General features: G+C 42.7%; 1 protein-coding gene across 3 annotated transcripts in view; it reads right to left on the reverse strand.

The window, feature by feature from the left end:
- ADAMTS12 (ADAM metallopeptidase with thrombospondin type 1 motif 12) overlaps positions 1-18,151 on the reverse strand; it is a 172,173-nt gene extending 154,022 nt beyond the window's left edge. For 2 of the 3 annotated variants that reach the window (XM_068666284.1, XM_068666285.1), the window contains exons 1-2: positions 17,617-18,151; positions 12,521-12,882 (exon numbers count right to left, since the gene is read on the reverse strand). In XM_068666284.1, coding sequence (XP_068522385.1) covers positions 12,521-12,882; positions 17,617-18,136 — 882 coding nt within the window. In that variant the 5' untranslated portion in view covers positions 18,137-18,151. Of the gene's footprint in view, positions 1-12,520; positions 12,883-17,616 lie in introns of those variants that run through there. The other variant, XM_068666286.1, reaches the window with a different exon arrangement.
- Between the last annotated feature and the right edge of the window lie 759 nt (positions 18,152-18,910).

Genomic DNA, 18,910 nt, shown 5'->3' on the forward strand with positions numbered 1-18,910 from the left:
TTTTTGTTTAGAACCCTTTTTTTCAGTCATCTGGCCAGCTTGTATGTTAATTTTCGTTCTCCCTGTCCCCCACCTGAATATAATCACTGCATTTGCAAGAACAAACTTTTGGTTTTCCTTTTGCTTACTTTTTCTTCTTACTCTGCTGTTTATTCCCACCAGCTTTTTTTGTGCTTTAAAACCCACAAAAAAACAAAACAACAACAAAAAAAAACATAACTCTCACTTGTCTTGAGCTTCCAAAATAATAATATTAATCAAACTCTGTATCACTTAAGTATCTTACCCTTCTAGCTGTTTTCTTTCAAGTCTTCATAATTTTTAAGCAGTTTCTCTTTTGTAAGTTAAACAGACCCATAGCAGACTGGCACTACATACAGAGGAGTAGAAATCAGAGCTGCAAGCTCCAGCACAAGTTCATAGCTACAAATTATTGCATGCAATTCTAACATGTCTTAAGAATCCCAGTCTTAGATTCTGTACCTTATTTTCAGCACAGCACCATGACCGGATTAAAATGTTTTTTGCCCTAGAAGAATGAACCTTGACAGTCCACAGTAAAAAAAAAATAATAAGGTTACAGACTGAGAAATGTAACACTTTTAAAAAATTATTTATCATGAAATACAATGCATCAGTAAAACAAGTACAGTTTCCCCTATCTAGGTGTTTTATCCAGCTTAACACAGCAGAAAGACTGGGAAGGGTGATTATTACATATTTAGTACCTGTTTGTACTAACACTTAAGGACATAAATAATCTTCCTTGTCAAAATAGGGCCATAGATGAAAGAAGCAGTCATTGACAGCTATCATAATAATAGCTGAATTGGCAAAAGTGCAGAGAAAATACAGCAATCACATGGGTAATTGTACTCAGGCAGCTGGTATACTATGCCATTCTGCACAGCAGGAGAGGGGGAAAAAGAAAACACACATCAGTGATGCTACAAAGAGCAGTTTTATTTCATTCATGTTTCCCTGCTCTGCATAAGACACTCAAGTACACAGCCACTGACTAAGAAGTGAAGCCACTGCAACTTCAATTGTGAAGGTAAACAGGCACCGCACGTAAGTTATCTACTCCAGGCATCAGTAGGCAGGATTCACTCTGATTATTCTTGAGTCAAGTTTGGAAGTCTTTTCTTCCAAGACATTAAATTTTCTCTTTCCTGAAGGCATAGCACGCTGGAAACCTACACACCCCGCAGATCTCCGAATACTTTTTTTATCTCCCCATGCCCTCTGTAAGGCAGAGGGGGGCATTGGGGTCCATTGGTTTCATTCTATATACTGCTTCACATTATAACAGAGCCCAGATACTTTGTGAGCAACCTGCCAGCATGCTGCACTGTTGGAAGTGCTTCTTTTTATGGCAACTGTGCTACAGAAAAGGCATATAAAGAAATCCACTTTATGAAAAAAATGCAGCCTTCTCATACATGATTGCACTTCAAGAACCAGGTGTGTGATGTCTGCAGGTGCTTGATCAACTCTCTGGTCTTCATATGAATTCCTCACCTGCCTTTTCCAGCCCCCAACTTACTATTATTATTCCAAATCTTACAGCCCAATATGTCTTATGTATTGCTCCAAATCTTAGAGCCCTGAGCAGAAAGGATTTCATGCCATGAAATGATACACAAAGGAGCAGTGAAGGAGAGTTGCAGTTTATATGCACCGAGTACTCTTACTGAAGCTCCTTCTTCATTTAACTACCTGCACGTATGCAGAATTGTGAGGGGTCATAGAAGTCACAGTGCTGAGATTACTGCAGAGTCAACAGCAGCAAAATGAATTTTAATGTGTTCAAGTCTGCAACTTCCCCAGATGCAACTGTTATTAATATCTGAAAACACAGCCCCTCCAAGTACTGGGCATACTGGCAGCAGGATGAAAATGTTGCCTCTCAACACAGGTTACTAGAGTGTCTGGGGGCAACCACAACCTAAGATTGACGACTTCTGGCTTACATTCTGGCAAACACATCATTACCAGCAAGTAACAGATCTGAAGGAAACTGCAGACACTTTTTTCTTCCCTCAATTTTCTTTCATTTGAAAAACCTAAATAACATAAATCTAGAGAACTATATGCCAGGTCTGTTTGTTTTCCATATAAGATTTGTTCTGGTTATAAAATTCACAGATCAGGACATTCTTCTGCCTATCTTTACAAATAGAAATTTGATCCATTGAAGAATGCAAAAATGATTTGCAATTAATTGATTGCCACCACTGTACAAGTCACAATCAACTATGCAATACTCAAAACGTGCAAAGAGAGATATTTGCACAAGTTCCCTACAATATCATTTCTGCCCTTACATATTGATGAAAATACAGTTCAATAGAATATTCCACTGATTTGACTGCTCCCACATCCATCCAAAATTAACAAGCATCCCATCACAGACTAAGTAACAAAGTTTTGGAAACGGGAACAATTGTTTGGTATATGTTGTCGTATTTTGAAATGCCGAGTCCTTTAAGGCTGAGAATTTTTTCTACCAGTTCCTACCCCTACTACCCTCCCCAGCTCATCCCCCCCAAAAAAGCAGATTGAGATCAACTAAAATAATGTAATGAACAAGCTGGGAAAATATTTTTCCAATACTTTTTATAAATCCAAAACATAACCTGTTTGTTAACTTTCATTCAGGAAGGTATTCAAAACCACATACCAAGAGGCAAACCCATAAATAAAAATTTAGTTTTAAATCCAACTAAAGTTCCAGTTGAAATGATATGATGTGGGCATGTAGGGAAAAGGAGGGAAAAAAACAAACATGTTTTGCTCAGTGACAGAACTCTACAAATTAAATGCAGTTGATCTGAAATTACTAGAAGTAATTATTCATAGTCAAATTTTTGGCAGAGACTTTTCTGAAGTGGCACCCATGAACTGTAGTGTAATGGAGTTCAGTAAGGGTTAAATACTACCTACAATGTTATTTCAGCTCCATGAATCCCTTTGGTGGGTCCTTATAGTAACGCATATATTCATATTCCTTTTGCTAACACAGAAGCATGTTAATTCCTAACAAAGGAGTTGCTGCAAAAGGGAAATAAATTACTTAGCAATTGTTTTTGCCAAAAGCAAACAAGCTTTGTCCCCTAATATGTAATCCACTGTTTCCTTGATCTGATCTAATCAAAAAGACAGTGTACCTGACTAGATCTTGATTCATCTATCTAATAAACTCAAGCACAGAGAAAAATACAATGGAATACAAAATGAAGGCATAAACCACAATTAACAAAAATGAAGAAAAATAGCTGCTTGTACCATTAAGTTGCATTAAGCTCCAGAGCTATGGCTGTGTAACAATGTTGCAAAGGAACCAAAGGCAGTTTTTTTTCTTCATAGCAACTTTCCTCATGTTTACATTTTGGATTAAAAATCAGAGACTGTTACACAGGATAAGACTGTTACACTGGAAAGAAATTTGTAAGAAAACTTGAGACAAGTTGAGCTGAGATAGACACTCTATACAAAGACAAGCAAGAACTCACAATGAATTCTCCAAATATTCCTACAATTACAATAAGTAGTTACAGATATGGCTGTGTGGGAGGTAATGCTCATTTAAGACAATTCACTGAGAAGGCTGAGCACAAAGGTAAGAATTCACTGCAGATTAATGAAAAGCAATACATAATGGCATACCAAAGGAGAAAAAGCAGCAGAGAAACAGCCTCAATCTTTGTGCATTAAGTGATGGGCTCTGACCTGTCTGCTTCATGGCAAAAGAAAAGAAACTTGTTTATAACAGCTTAATGACTGTCAAAGGGAAAAAAAAAAAAAAAAAAAAGGCACTATCAGGTGTTCTGAAACACTAGGAAACAAAAAGGTAACAGAGACTATACTATGCAACTGAATAAAAGCATCTCAAACACCATGATCAATGACTGAACATTCATTGTCTCCTCCAAGACAGCAACTTCAGGAAGAATCAAAAAGAAGCTAACAGAAAGCTAGTTAAAAACGAAATGGATTTAGATGTAGCTTCTTTCAAGTGTTAAACTTCATAGTAAAGATCCACATCTCTAGCACCAGCTGACTCTGGGGAGCCCAAGAAAGTATGTAAAAGATGAAGTTGTTAATAGATTCAATAAAAACAATCCAATAAATTTCATATCAAAAAGTTTGATGGCAGCGAAAACATGAGGGAGATGTCCTAATACCCTATTCTTACTCTTCCCTAGATATTTATTTGCCAACATTGTTGGACACAGGATACTGAGTAAAACAGACCTTCACCTTACCCACAGCTTCCAATCTTATGGTCTCAATCAGATTTGCTCCACGATGGTTCTAGACAAGGAAACCAATCTAGTTAACATTGCATCAAAATAAACAGATATTCGAGTTCTAATTGAGCAGTGTTTTAAATATATACATACATATTTATATTTTGGGAAAAAAAAAAACACATTTGCATAAACCTTAACACGAGTTATAAATACAACGGATTTAGATCTATTTTTTTTTGATTTCCAGGCATCAAAAAGCCTAAGCAGTTTTACTAGGGACTTGTCAGAGCTACCTGGAATACACAATGGATGTGTCTAAACATTGCCACTTCTTAGCCAACAAGACCAGTTCATTATTACTACTAGTTAATTAGTTATTTTTAAAGCTTGCAATTTCAAATCAGTCCTTCTCCAGAGCACAACTTGGAGCCAGCGTGTGCATAAAGCACATAAGTATCCCAGCCTAAATCAGTAGCTACTTGAATTTTATCTCAATTTACAAGTGGTTTGGGGAAGTTCTTTGATAAGCCTCAGCTTCTAGAGAAACCCAACATATTTGAGCATGGCTTGATAACACCCAACATATATGACAGCCCTGAAGTCTTCGTAATACACAGGTATGTATCTTAGCCCGTAAGCTTTAGCTACAGTTCAACCCTTCTGCAATGCTACAGGTACATATATATTTGTGTATGTGTCTAATACACGTGTATATATAATAGCCCCCTGATGCTGACCCTGCTCACAGCCTACAGCTGCTCCTCTGTGGAACACTGAATAGGCAGAACCTGATCTCCAAACTGCTGGCTGGCAGCTGTGGCTGGAAGCCAGGATCACAGAGCTGCTGTAAAAGCACCAGCAGCCCATCTATCCTCTAACTGAAAGCAGTAGGCACAGGGTATTTCAGTCTGGTGTTTACAACACCCACTGCTGTCTACCACTTAACTTATGGCCATTGTTTGTCTGCCCAGAACAGGAGCAAGGCAGGCTTTTCTTGGTGCTTTTTTTTTATTATTATTATTTTTTTTTCTTTTTTTAAACAGATAGATGAAAAAGGCATACAACTGGCGAGATTTGTCCCTATTACTGTCACATTATATGCATCACGGGGTATGTAGGAAAGCATGAGCTCTTCCCCTCTTACGCTCATCGTTAATAATTACATACAAAGGATGTGCTGTGATGGGCAGCAGGTACAGCACACTGTTAATATGGCAACCAGAGAAAACAATTCTGTTAATCCCCAAGCTGGACCCTTCCTTTCAGCATCATAAAAATGAATTAAAGAGAGGGAGAAAAAAAAAAAAAAGTTGTATGAAGAGCAGAACTAATCAAAACCTGTTTTCTCCCCGGATTTGCTTCCCACATGCTCCATTTCCTCATTTACAGCTTTTTTCTCCAGTCTCTCTGGAATCTCTTCCTTCTGCAATCCTCAATGCCAGCAGTAGCACTGCATCCTACCCTGTACCATGTCATAGTTGTACCTGTGTACGTTCATCATGTCTCTGATTAGGAGATCCCACCTTTCTCTGCAAAATCAGTAATAACTTAATATCTTTGATATGTCCATTTCTCTTTCAGATTGGGCAGAGTTTGGCCAACAACATTCAAAGGTACTAGAAGAAACAAAGAACAGACTGCCTTACAAACCCTATCAATCATGCTGAAATACATTTTTTTTAGTATATTTTTATGTATATTTTTCAATTCTGGGTTCTGAACCCTTAGACTGAAGTCACGCTCCCACAGCTTTCTCTGAGTGAATGAAAAGCTTTGAAGCTTTTTTATGTATAAAAAAACACAACACAGGTGAAATCACCAGTGGATATTTTTGAGGGGCAAGAAGAACAAAAAAATGCACACAGAGACAATTTATTAAAAAGACTGATGGCAACTGGAAATATGACTGGGTAGCTCTGCCTTATAACAATATTCCAAAGCAATTAGCAAGTAACCACAGAATTATACAAGAAAATAAGATTCCTTAATACCTTCTAAGAAATGTCTGCCCTCTGTACTGTCAAAAAATAGTTATTTTGAAGCAGCAAGGCAGTCTAATCCTGAGTACATCATTCAGGGTAGTTACTACCAACTAATCCCTACCTTAACATACCTAATTAATGACAATTCCACTGATGTGTAACGTTATAAAAACTGCAGCCAAGCCCAGCTCCTGGGCTAGCAACTTCACACTGGTCAAAGGTGACAAGGCCAAGCCCAGGAGCCACTGACACAGCCGGATTCTCAAGTACTGAGATCACTGATGAGATTCATTTGACCTGTCAATTAGAGTATTTTTGCTGACAATAGACTGGGGGAAGGGAGCTGGCAGATGGATAAAGTTGGATTTCAAACACAAAGAAAAGGGATGGATAAAGTAAAGTACTGCAGCAAATGCTATTCAAAGTTTGAATGATTAATCGGTTTAACAACACACAAAAAAGCACCACCCCACAGACCCTACCTTTTCTTGGTCTTTGGAGAAAATAAAACCACACACACAGGTCAAGCAAAAAGAATATCCAAATATTTATTATTATATGGAGAAAAATGGCAAACAAAGCATGACATTGAACAGATGCCTAGAGAACACTGGATTTACTTTCAGTGTATTATTTTTCTACTTACAGCATTTTCCGTACTACTGCCTAAGAAAAGAAATGTACAGCAAGTACACAACAGAGTTACTGAGCAGGCCATTCCTTCTTTACAAGTGACAAAAGGAGCCAAGTCACAACATTTAGACTTTGGAAGTTCCATTATATCCAAACATGGAGAAATCCCCATCCCCAGGGAAAAGGTAGGCAGCTTGCTTTCATGCCTGTCATTCTTCAGATGGGTCACTCCTACACTTCGGCTCCAGCAGATTATCACTGGCTAGACAAATTGGAAGAGGATGCTGTGGAGATATCACTGACATTAATAAGGAGACACTTGTTCCAAGAATGGAGTTCACCTATTGAGGTAGCACAGCAGGAATACACTCCACTTCACTGTCATCTGCACCTCTTAAAGTAAGAGCCACTAAATCTGCATGCTTGTCCTGACACATTCTGGAGCTGTAGAGTTCCCCATCATGGAACAGTGTTGAATCTAATTTCAGATGGTCATAAGGGCAATTTAAAGAAAAGAGAAATGTAGCCTTTTTAAGCATACTTCTGTATTCTCAAGTATTTACACACTTGTGATAATGAAAATCTACTTGCATTTGAAGAGAAATAATTTTACTGGTCACGGGTATGCCATAGGGCAATACAAAAACACGACCATTTTTCTGGGCTGGAGGAGTAAGCTAGGCAGGAGTTTTGCAGGGCTCTAGTGGCTATCTTTAATAACAAGTTAAAGAAGTTTTTCAGAGCTAACAAACCAACCTCACAAGCTGGAAGATGTAGAAGCAGACAAGAATCCCTATTACCTCTTAGTGATGTGTTTACTTCAGAACAAAATATCATAAAACCATTTTGAAGTACAGATTCCTTTATCCCCCAACCTTGTCTAAGGAAAGCCCTAGCTTTGCACAGTCTGACAACACGATGCATGCTTTCCATGTCCCCAAGAAAGTCTAGAACAGTAGTATTAAACTACTTGCACAGAACACATAACTAATGAAGTACTGTTATGGTACCTGCACAAAACTTTTCAGCTGGAGACAGATCATGAGATAATGCACGGTTCAGCATGGAAAAGCTATCTCACACTAAGCAGAAAAGTTTCTTGGGATATAGCAGGAGAACAGTGATCATGCTGGGTTTCCCAAAATTGAAGCAAGTCTTCAACAGAAGTTATTCTTGAATGGACCAGATTAAGAAGACAGGTGGCACTCCATATGTACTAGGCTTCATTCTTACGTCTCATATAATGGATAGTACTTAAAAGTACTATCCTGCAAAAAGGAGAATGGTTACACTTGAGTAGAATTCAACATCGTCGTTCTTTTCAAAGAGAAGCTTGCCACAAGTGCCAGGGCAGGCACTGATCTGCGTGGAAAGGTCCCACTTGGAGCATCTTCCACCAGCTGCCATAGAAAGAAAAGCTGTCATACAGTCAGCAAGCAAGTGTTCACAGATGGCTGTTCTGACTGCGGGGACACAGAAGGAAGAACTGAGGCAGGGGAAATCTTAAAAAATCCCGGGCACAGGCAGCAGACTTGACCCAGTTTTCTACAGACTGATAGCATATGGAGCAGCCAACAGGTCTGGCCTGCCTGCCTGTCACTGCCAAGAAACAGCACTGTTCTGCAGCAGCTTGATTTGGGGGAGGCAGAGGGGAGGTGGGAGGAGAAATAAATAAGCAAACAGTACTTCATGACTGTGTACTGCATTGCTGTTGCCTGGGCAGCAAACAACAGCAGCACTTCTGGTAAACACTGATGTCCATCAGGACAGGGGCAAGCTTCTGAGCAGCTGGAGAGAACTGAAGCATGACCTGTATGAAGACGTCACCCAGCATGGCCACGAGCTTACCAGATACAAGTGTACAGATCATTCTTAGTTTCCATACTAATGTTCTTCCACTGCTCTTCCATTTCCATGCTAATGTTTAAATAGTCTTTGAAAATAAAAACACTACCAGAAGTCCAACAGCAACTGTTTGTTGATAGCTCTACACTATAAACAAGTGTAAAGAAAACAAAGCCTTAATGATGCTCTGCCATCTGAAAGTGCTATAAACAACGTCTGTGTTCCTGACGAATAAAAGAGGGCCTTATTCTAATGAAGAGGATATAGATTATCAGAAAAAAAGTTATCTTCCTGGCTCTCCTGGAAGAGCTACTAATCTTCTACTCAGTGCATAAACCTAGAATATTCATTTCATTCAACTTCTGAAATTTGTCCCCGCCAGTCCCTCTAAGAGGACAGGCTCACACATGCCTTAACAGCTACGCAAGGGAGCTCAGGACTAACACACGATTGAGAATCAAGGCATTACTGTTTGGAAAAAGCTCATGATAATCTTTTGCTTGAAAGGCACTGTGGAAACATGGAGCATTATTAGAAGTGTGCCCTACACAGCCTGCCAAGACAAGTCCAAATATTATTTCCACAGAGACACAAGAATTAAAACATTTCCTCCCCTCACTTCCTCTTGGAAACTCTCCTGTACCCAAGAGATTTCACGTCTGTTCTCCCAAGTGCCACAGTTTTGATCCACTTCTGGCATTCCAGCAGTGACCTTCCCTTCAGGGTCTCCTCCTCTATCTAACCCAAAATAAATAGCAAGTGCCAAATTCCGCACCTGTGATGGGGCGACCCTGGCTATACATACAGATTGAGGAATGAGAGGCTGGAGAGCAGCCCCTCAGAAAGGGATCTTGGGGTTCTGGTCAACAGCAAGCTGAACTTGTACCAGCAGTGTGCCCTGGCAGCCAGGAGAACCAACCACACCCTGGGGTGCCTCAGGCACAGCGCTGCTACTTGCTCGAGGGAAGGGATTGTCCTGCTCTGCTCTGCACTGGTGCGGTCTCCATTACTGTGTGCAGCCTTGGATGCCACAGTATTAGAGATAAAACCGTTAGAGAGTGTCCAAAGGAGGCCTACAAAGATGGTGAAGCGTCAAGAGGGCAAGATGTATGAGGAGAGGCTGAGGTCCCTAGGTTTGTTCATCCCCGAGCAGAGCAGGCTGAGGGGAGGCCTCATGGCGGCCTGCAGCTCCCTCATGAGGGGAGCGGAGGGGCAGGCGCTGAGCTCTGCTCTCTGGGGACAGCGACAGGACCCGAGGGAACGGCATGGAGCTGGGACAGGGGAGGGTCAGGCTGGGGGTTACGGAAAGGTTCTGCACCCAGAGGGTGGTCGGGCACTGGGACAGGCTGCTCAGGGCAGTGGGCATGGCACCGAGCTGCCATAGTTCAAGAAACGTTTAGACAACACTCTCAGAAATATGGTCTCATTTTTGGGACCCAGGAGTTGGACTTGATGAGCCAAGTGGGTCCCTTCCCACTTGTGATATTCTATGATGCTAAAAACTAAAGGGAAATAGAAATCCATTTCTATGTTTTCTATACTTTCAGTGCTGTGCAAGAACGATCTTTAAGACAAAACAGGAAAATTATTTTCAATGGAGAAACACAATACATCCCAGAAAGAAGAAAAAATAGAAGCACAAACATGGATGGTGCTAAAGAGCTAAAAAAATGGGGATCTCCAGGATGGAAATAATTTACCCAATTAGCTCGGGAAGCAGCAGACAACTACAAACAGGCTTGGAAACCTCAGGTTTTCATCCTGAAAATCAGATTGTATTTCTCAACATTGGCAAAACTATTAATTAACAGAGGTTTTTATTGACACTGGCTCTTTTGAAGAGCTTTCAGGGGAAAGGCAAGTTAAGCCACCTTTCCAAGCTCATGGCAGTTGTAGTTATTAAGATTCAGACCCAACTCCTACTACAACCTCTTCAGAACAGCGACTTTTAGACTTCATACATCATTCCAAAGTCATCATATTTTTCCCTCAAGGCCCCTTTCAACCTGAATTAATGATTCTGTATTTTCAAGGTTTCATCTTTGAAAAAAAATGAGACCGTATTTGTCTGCTACAGGTGTTTTGTCAAAAAGAAATAATCCCCAGGCTTTTCTTCCAGCAAACTTTGGTTCAAAAACCCCCAAATAAAAGTAAACCTCAAAAAGTTTGTAACTCATATCAAAGGATCACTTTGAAACGTACTACCAAGTTGATTTATTATGTAATTTGATAATTATTTTTTTTAATTTTTGTTGTGGGCTAAGCACATCAAAAGGCATAATGAAGCTCTACCGTCTCATTTTTAAGTTCTCATTCTAATGAAAACTAACCAAGCTGTTTTGGCAAAGCACACAACAAAATGACCAAAGAAACTACCTGTATCATTATACCACCTTTTCCTTACAGACCCCCCCTGAACATACGGTCTTTCAGGGAAGTTTTCACAAACTGGTGCCCAGCGGAAGAATTTCCAAGAAAACCCCTTGATATTCATTCCTGTGGAACTGAAGCTCCTGCTCTCAAGTAATGGTCTACTTCTTCAGGCAGTATGCCAGAAGTGTTGCCAGCACTTGTGTGATACTCCAGAGTTTCCCAATTCATCTCCATCAGACCTGTCTTCGTGTTAATTTACATGCACTGTGAGGCTGTTTATGAAACCCAAAGTTCCCAAAGCTTCTGAAAGCTTCATGCTTCTCAATAGCAAGGAACTTGCTTGGATATTGATAGGTTGGAAGGGAACGGATGTACTTTACAGATACCTTGGTGTTGAGTTCAGGCTCAAGCGTGAACCCTCACTACCTAGACTGTTGCAGACTGAGATTTGTTGGCCAAGAAAGGTCAATGTGCTGCTCTATGCACTTTAAACTACTAGTATTTGTCAGACAAATATTAAGGCATTAAGCAGATGCTGGCTGCACATACTTCATCACCTCTGCCTGCATACTCCAGAAGGCCTTTGCATTTTGTCTGTCACAGATTGTGTGCCATTTTACAAAGCCCCCTAAACCATTACTTTCTTCATGTCCATGCACTTTTGCCTCCTCCTTTCCCCCCGACAAGATAGGTCTAGCCTTATCCTCTAGAACTAGAAACCTGAGCTACAGTAGTGATAAAGAACAAAGCACAGCAAAAATAAGGCTTCCACCTGCTTGTCTCAGTCTGAACCACAGGCTAGTGACAAATATAAGAGTTCAAGCTCCAGCCTTGAAAGTACTCCTTTGAATGAAGGATGCCTACATGTGATTCAGGCTTGAATTTAAAGCTCTGGATAAGGCTGCACCTACCCTAGCATTTATTTCTGAAGTTGCAGAGCAGTTCTGAAACATGTCTTCCAGCTGTCCCCACCTACCACCTGCTGGAGTGGTTTGCAAAACAGTTTCAGTGCACCTGAGCTACATTCCCTGTAGAAGAAACTAAAGCAGAAACTCATATCCAGACACACAGCAAAAGCACTCCAACTACTAAGAGGATCAAAACAATGATTATATTGATTATTTGAATGGCTTCAAGCCATAATATAAAGAGCCCGAAAAAAAAAAAAAAAAAAAAAAAAAAAAAACAGAACTAGTCAAACGTAAACCCCAAAGAGCCTCCAAAAGAGCCTCCAACTTTTTGCCTACTGATTTTCTCTTCCAAAATTCCAAATTACACCCCTAATAATAAGTCATTTCTTTTAGAAAACTGTGTCAGTAAAGTATCAGATTGGCACATTCCATTTGTTAGCACATGCACTCATATACAAGTGCTCAAGCTCAGTTCTAATAACACCTAAATTAGCCAAGAACCCCTCTAAATGTCACTTACCAGGCCGCTGCATGTGCTGATTGCTGCTGTCCCACTCCCAGAACCTGGCTGCAATACTGTGCCAATGAAGTGGCAATGAACTCCTGAGTGAGTTGCAATCTTTGCACTAGTATGGTTGCCACGTCGCTTCTCTACTATGTAGTTGTGGGAAAGAAATCCCATATGGGCAGTCAAATTGAAAAACAGATCCTTCTCCTTGTGGTTAATTTTATAATACACCGCATTTTCTTTTTTGCTGAGATCTCTCTTCTTCTTCGTGTTTGAGATGTGGTGGTGTAAATTAAAAGAAACAAAATGCCCGCTTGCATCTACTCGTGCTGGATCAACCACATGGTATTCTTGCAATGTCTTGATAAATTGCTCTGAAAGGAACAGAGAAAAAAAAGCAAAACTAGGGTAAGTGCTAGCCTGTTTACAGGTTGTGTGATTTAAAGGAAAACTCGAGAGTGACAGCAATTCACCACACAATCCTACTGGCACAATGGCAGGCAGTACACAGACCAATGTGCAATACAGTCCTTACTTGGGCTTTCTACTCTCCCATCATAACACATTTTAGAATTCAAACATCCTCCTTTTTAATTATTTTGTCACCATGCAAATGAAGTATTGACTCTCCCGATTCCCAATCCCACAACAGCTAGCAACACTGTCTTTCAACCTAAGCACACTAGGCTGTGACCAAGAAGATCCCCACACATTCAGACAGATGACCACCTGAAGGAGGAGGCAGAGCCTTACAAATACATATAGGAAAAGCAGCTTGGTTCACTGCAGCAATGGCACATCAGTAGCATCAGCTTTAGATGCTGCAGCAGAGGGAATTTTAAAGAGTGGTTTTGAAGGAGAATAAAGTAAATGTACCATATTGCATAAGGACTTCCAACCAGGATAAGATTGGACACCTTGTCAGAATCTAGAAGAGGAAGAAATCGGGATCTACCAGGGAATTAAAGCATTTCTGGCATTCTTGTCTCTTGTCGCAGAACACCTGTCAGTGATTTCTTCTTAAAACCCTAGTGTAAAACTCAAAAGCCCCAAGCAAATAACAAACCCATGTAAAACACAGCCCCTAAGAACTCATACCCTAAAGGCCATATCTTCAGCTGGCATACTTGATTTCAGCCCAAGAAATCATAGGCTGAACATATTTCATTAAAAAGAAAGTGTGAAGATACATGTCATTTCAATTCCTCCTTTCCTAGGGCTGTTCTTTGTTCCCAAAGCCTCAGCTGCTTATACATGAAGTGATTACATCTCATTCATTAATTAAGCTGCTTAACAAAGCAATTAACCTGCTCCATAAGCTTTCAGAGCAATTTACTCCTCCCTAGGACTGATAAGGCAATCCTTCTAGACACACTTATCTCTCCACTGACTGCACCTTCAAAGCCACACGGGATAAATCATGCCCAGACACACTATCAGTCTGGATTCATCGCCTTTGGGAAGGAACATAGCTCCCATCAGCTGCAGTATAGGACACTACGGCTTGTGTGTCCTCAGGCCACGGGCACTTCAGACACATGCAGTGAAAGAGTCCCAGCTGAAAAACAAACAAACAAATACACACCACACTTCCCAGCACATAAACTAAACTACATTAGCAATTTGGCCTTGTCTCAACAGCATCTTTTATTTCAGAAGCGAGCTCAACACTCTCCGATACAATAGATGTCTTTGTATGCAAGTCTTCCCAGCAGCCTACAATGACTCTGTGCCTTCACAGGATAACCTACAGCAGTTGGCTCTTAGATCTCCACAGCTGCAGGTCTTGCCAAGAGGAAGACTCACACCTACCACAAACACTGAGAGATGCCTCCTGCCCTTGTCCACATCCGCACAGCGGGGACTGAGAGGTTGAAAACTCCATCCACACACTCCTGTCTAAAGTTCACACAGGCTGTTGACAGCACAGCAAGCGCATGCTGCCTGACAATTTAGCAGCAGAACCTACACTGAGGCCCTCCCTTCCTCAAAGTTTAGGGTAAAAGCTCTCCTTGATAGAGAAGAAATCCCCCTAACACATCTTACCTGAAGAAGTTGCATTACAGAACTTCTGGGTATTTCCCTCCATGTCACATACTATGCTAGCAAAGGCCAGGTTACAAAGAATGCTGATAGACCACGACCTCATTTCTCCATTTTTCAGCCCAGTTTATGGAACAATCTAATTAAAACCCTGAAGGAAATCTTACTTTCCACTGGGCAATACAACTTTGCTTGCTGTCTTGAGCTTAATTTATTATGGCTTAAGTGTTAAGCTCCATGCAAGACCAAAGGCTTGTGGTTTTGGACTTCAGATTATTTGAGGAAATTTTTTACTTCAGCACTACAGTAATTAGTGCGTAGAGGTTAAGGCAGTTTAGACATCTTTGGTAAAACTGAAAACAATGCCTAAGCATCTGGTGACAGCAAGATCAAAGCAGAGAAGTCTAACTTTTTCCACCAACCCTTTCAGTACTCATTTCTAAATGTTAGTCACTGGAGAGTGGAATTATGCTGAAATAATATTATACTGTAATATAACCGCAGAAATGAATTATTAAAAAGTCTGCAAAAGACCAGAGGGAATAAGATTACAACACAATGAAGTTTAACAAGATGAGGCTAAAGATATTTCTGCAAGTTATCATTATCAATATTAGCAAAGGCAATCCCATCAATATTAAAAGAATTAACTGAGCTCCATGTTAAGCCTAACATACTACTTAACCTTTCTAGCTGGAGATGAGTGTTTGAAACCAAGACAGGAGGTACAATTTTGATAATACCTCTCTGCTTTCCTAGGAAAGAAGAACATTCAACAAAAAGGAAGTGGCAACAGAGAATAACTTAACACATGCAGTCCAAACTGCACAAGAATAATGGTTATATTCTTCAATATTGACTTCCTCAGTCATCCTACAGTAGCAATTAGTACACATTAAAACGCTACAGGCCACCATAAAACTTTGTGCCAGCAAACACGGAATGGAGGAAATGTATCTTGGTGCCAGTGATGATCCTTGGGGCTGGCATGGCAGGGTGTTCTCCTCATTCTCCACAAAAGCCGTATCTGTCAAGTGGCCCTGCTTGGGATTTGTATTTCAGGAAAGGGAAGACTCCCCTGGGAGGCTTCAGAGCACCAACGTGGACACCACTTTGCCTTCCACAACTGGAATCTGAGCACACTGGCTTGCGTTGGTGCCCTAAGCAGGGCTGTAACTTCTCATGAAGCAAGACACGTTCAATCTGTGCTTTGCCTCGGAACCACAGTGCTTGCATGGGCCCTTCTGGACAGATGAACTAGCAAGGTTGGCGACTAAGCCCCGGGCCCTTGGGGCTTGCTTAAGAAATCTAAGAATTGCTCAGCTCCTTTGAGAAACCCTCCCTGCAGACCCTGCCAATGCTGTGACTTGACAAACATCTGATAATATTTAAATCCACTGCTGTCTGTTCCACTCCTGTGGGGATTCAAACGCACAACACATGGCACAGTGCTGCCTATATTAAGAACTGCTGTATACAGAGTGGATCAACTAGGATAAAGAGAAAAACATTCACAATCTGTCACACGTGACAGGAAGTGCACATCTCCTTCTAGATGGAAAGCATGTTTTTCTGACAAAATTCCTTTAAAATGTGACACATCATCACTTGCCATTGTTTCAACTTCATCCTTGCAGTTCATCTGCATCTGCCCTTCAGACCATCTGGCTTCTTTCCAAATGATCCTGAGGACAAGCACTAGTGTTGCTCACTGCTGTCAGATGTCTTCCCAAGCCAAAGAAAGGCTCTGTACCCACAAAACACCCCTGAGCTGAAAAGACCCATCCTGGGAATCAGCCACTCAAAGAGGCCTTGGACATTTAGCAATGTTTAACTCTCTGACCAGCCACACTCCCTGTGGATGCTGAGTGAAGACTGACACTTAACAGCTGTGCTAGACACTAGCTTTAGTCATGACCATTGCATGTTTCACATTTAACATTGCATTCAGTCTTCCTCTGGAAAAAAAAAAAAAAAAAAAAAAAAAAGTTGAACTGTCTCTCTAGACAAAGCTCAGAAAATACTATGCCTAGAAAATGAAATTAATTCTACATCCATTTCTAAATGCCTGGCAACTAAACAGCTAGATGCACTAACACTGCTATCCTTGTCCTGTCCCTCTTAAGTGTCACAGAAATGCAATGATTGTATCCATTCACTCTAAATGTATTCTGTGTAAACTAATTTCAGGATAATTGTTGCTCACTTTCCAAGCAGCTTATTTAACCACTTTTCCCTTCCACTCTCTCTGAGGGGCACAGAAGACTTCCTCCTCTGTGCTCAGGCTCTCCCACTGACTGCACCACAGCTGTCGATTAGACCGGGAAGGTTTTCCGAAAGCAAAAATTCCTCCTACATTTTCAAGCCTTCAACCACTTGGCAGAGTCTTCCAGCTACTCATGATTTTCCTCTCTTGGGAACTGCTTCTCTTCATGCTCCTTAAACAGGCAACAGCATAAAATTTATGCTACACTACCCTAGCTGGACGTCCAGCTGCTGTGAAAGGGTGCAGTAAAGTTAAGCCACCTGAAGAAGCAGCCCAAGATGCAGGGAGTGGCTGGCAGGAGGCTCCTCCAGCATGGGAGCCTTAACTTGCTGTCCTCAACGAGCATGAATAACTCAAAGTTTATTTTACATCCCGGGAATACCAATCCTTTGTAGTTTGTGCTGTTCAGTTCAGCAGCGAGAAATGATACGGGTGTTTAGAGAGATGCTAGGAAGGAAAAAAAAAAAAAAAAAGAAAAGGATTTGGCGGTGCCTTTACGGAGCGCGAGTTAATGACTTCCAAAAAGCCGCAGGAAGGCACAGAAGCACTGGACGTGCAGCTCACGCTCCGCCAGAGCGTAGCAGCAGCAAAGCCTCGGCGGGGGCTAACACACCGGGGGATTTCGGTCTCCCATGAGTGAATAACACCGGGAAACAGCGACTCGCTCCGCTGCAAGCAAACCCGGAGCCGGGCTGCCCGGCGGGGAGCCCTCCCCGGCCGCCCTCCTTCCCTCCCTCCCTCCCTCGCTCGCTCCCTCCCTTGCTCGCTCTTGCCCTGCCGCCGCCCGCGTACCGCTGACCTTGCCTCCCGTCGGGGAAGGGAGACCCGCCCGCCCCGCAGAGCGCCGGGACGTGGAGGACGAGGAGCCAGAAGGAGCCGCTCGCCGCCCGGCTCGGCGGGACACATGGCATGGTGCGGGCGGCGAGCTCCGGGGACGCCTCAGCCGGGCCGCGGCATGGCCGGGGCAGCGGCGGCCTCCCGGCACCGCCCGCACTCCGGCGCCGCTCCCCCGAAAGGGCTGCGCGGGGCCGGCCCGGTGTCTGATTTCTGCCGGCGGAGGAAGGAGGGCCGGGGTGGGGTGGGAGGGAAGGAAGGGAAGGGAGACGCTGCGGGAAGCCGCCGCCGGGGTTAAGGCGCCCCAAGGGAGAGGAGCGAACCGGGCGGGCAGCGAGGCGGGGGCTGCCGCTCCCCTCCGCCCTCCCTTCCTCTGCCTCGCCTCCCCGGCCCCTCAGCGGGACCCCCCTCGCACCGCCGAGGTGCTCGGGACGTGCTGGTGGTCGAGGTGTTGCTCGCCGAAGAGGCGAGGCGTCGACTTGCATGAGGTCAAAGGCTCCTCAGGGCCCAGCCGGGGTCTGCGGCCCCTGGCACTGGGTGGCCATTAGGCAGCCTTGAGGCTGCTTCCCCCCTTGTTGCTGTGTTTTCAGGGTGTGTTACTGTGCTGGGGCTAGTTCCAAACATCACCCCACAGGTTCTTTGTAGAAAAGGTTTGCAATCACCTCATCAGTTATATCGTTAGCTGGGCACGGTGTACTCCTCGCCATAGATCACTGAATACAGCCTCTGCCTCACTACCAGCCCAGCCACTTTGTTCCGCAGGTTGCTACAGATGCTCACACGTGGCACCATTTCGATGCTGTCGTAGAATCGAATAATAGACTCATTAAGTTTGGAAATGACCTCAAGACCATCTGTTCCAACCACCCCCCTACCACCAATGTCACCCACTAAACCACATCCCTAAGCACCACATCCAACCTTTCACTGAACACCCCCAGGGACGGTGACACCACCACCTCCCTCAGCAACCTGTTCCAATGCCTGACTGCTCTTTCTGAGCAGAAATGTCTCCTAATTTCCAACCTAAACCTCCCCTGGTGCTACTTGAGGCCATTCCATCTAATCCTATCACTAGTTATCTGCAAGAAGAGGCTGACCCCCAGCTCCCCACACCTTCCTTTCAGGCAGAATCACAGAATCATCTGGGTTGGAAGAGATCTCCAAGATCATCGAGTCCAACCTCTGACCTAACACTAACCAGTCCTCCACTAAACCATATCACTAAGCTTTTAAAGACCATATCACTTATCTTTTAA

The sequence above is a fragment of the Anas acuta genome, chromosome Z (assembly GCF_963932015.1).
Source record: "Anas acuta chromosome Z, bAnaAcu1.1, whole genome shotgun sequence".
Classification (NCBI taxonomy): domain Eukaryota; kingdom Metazoa; phylum Chordata; class Aves; order Anseriformes; family Anatidae; genus Anas; species Anas acuta.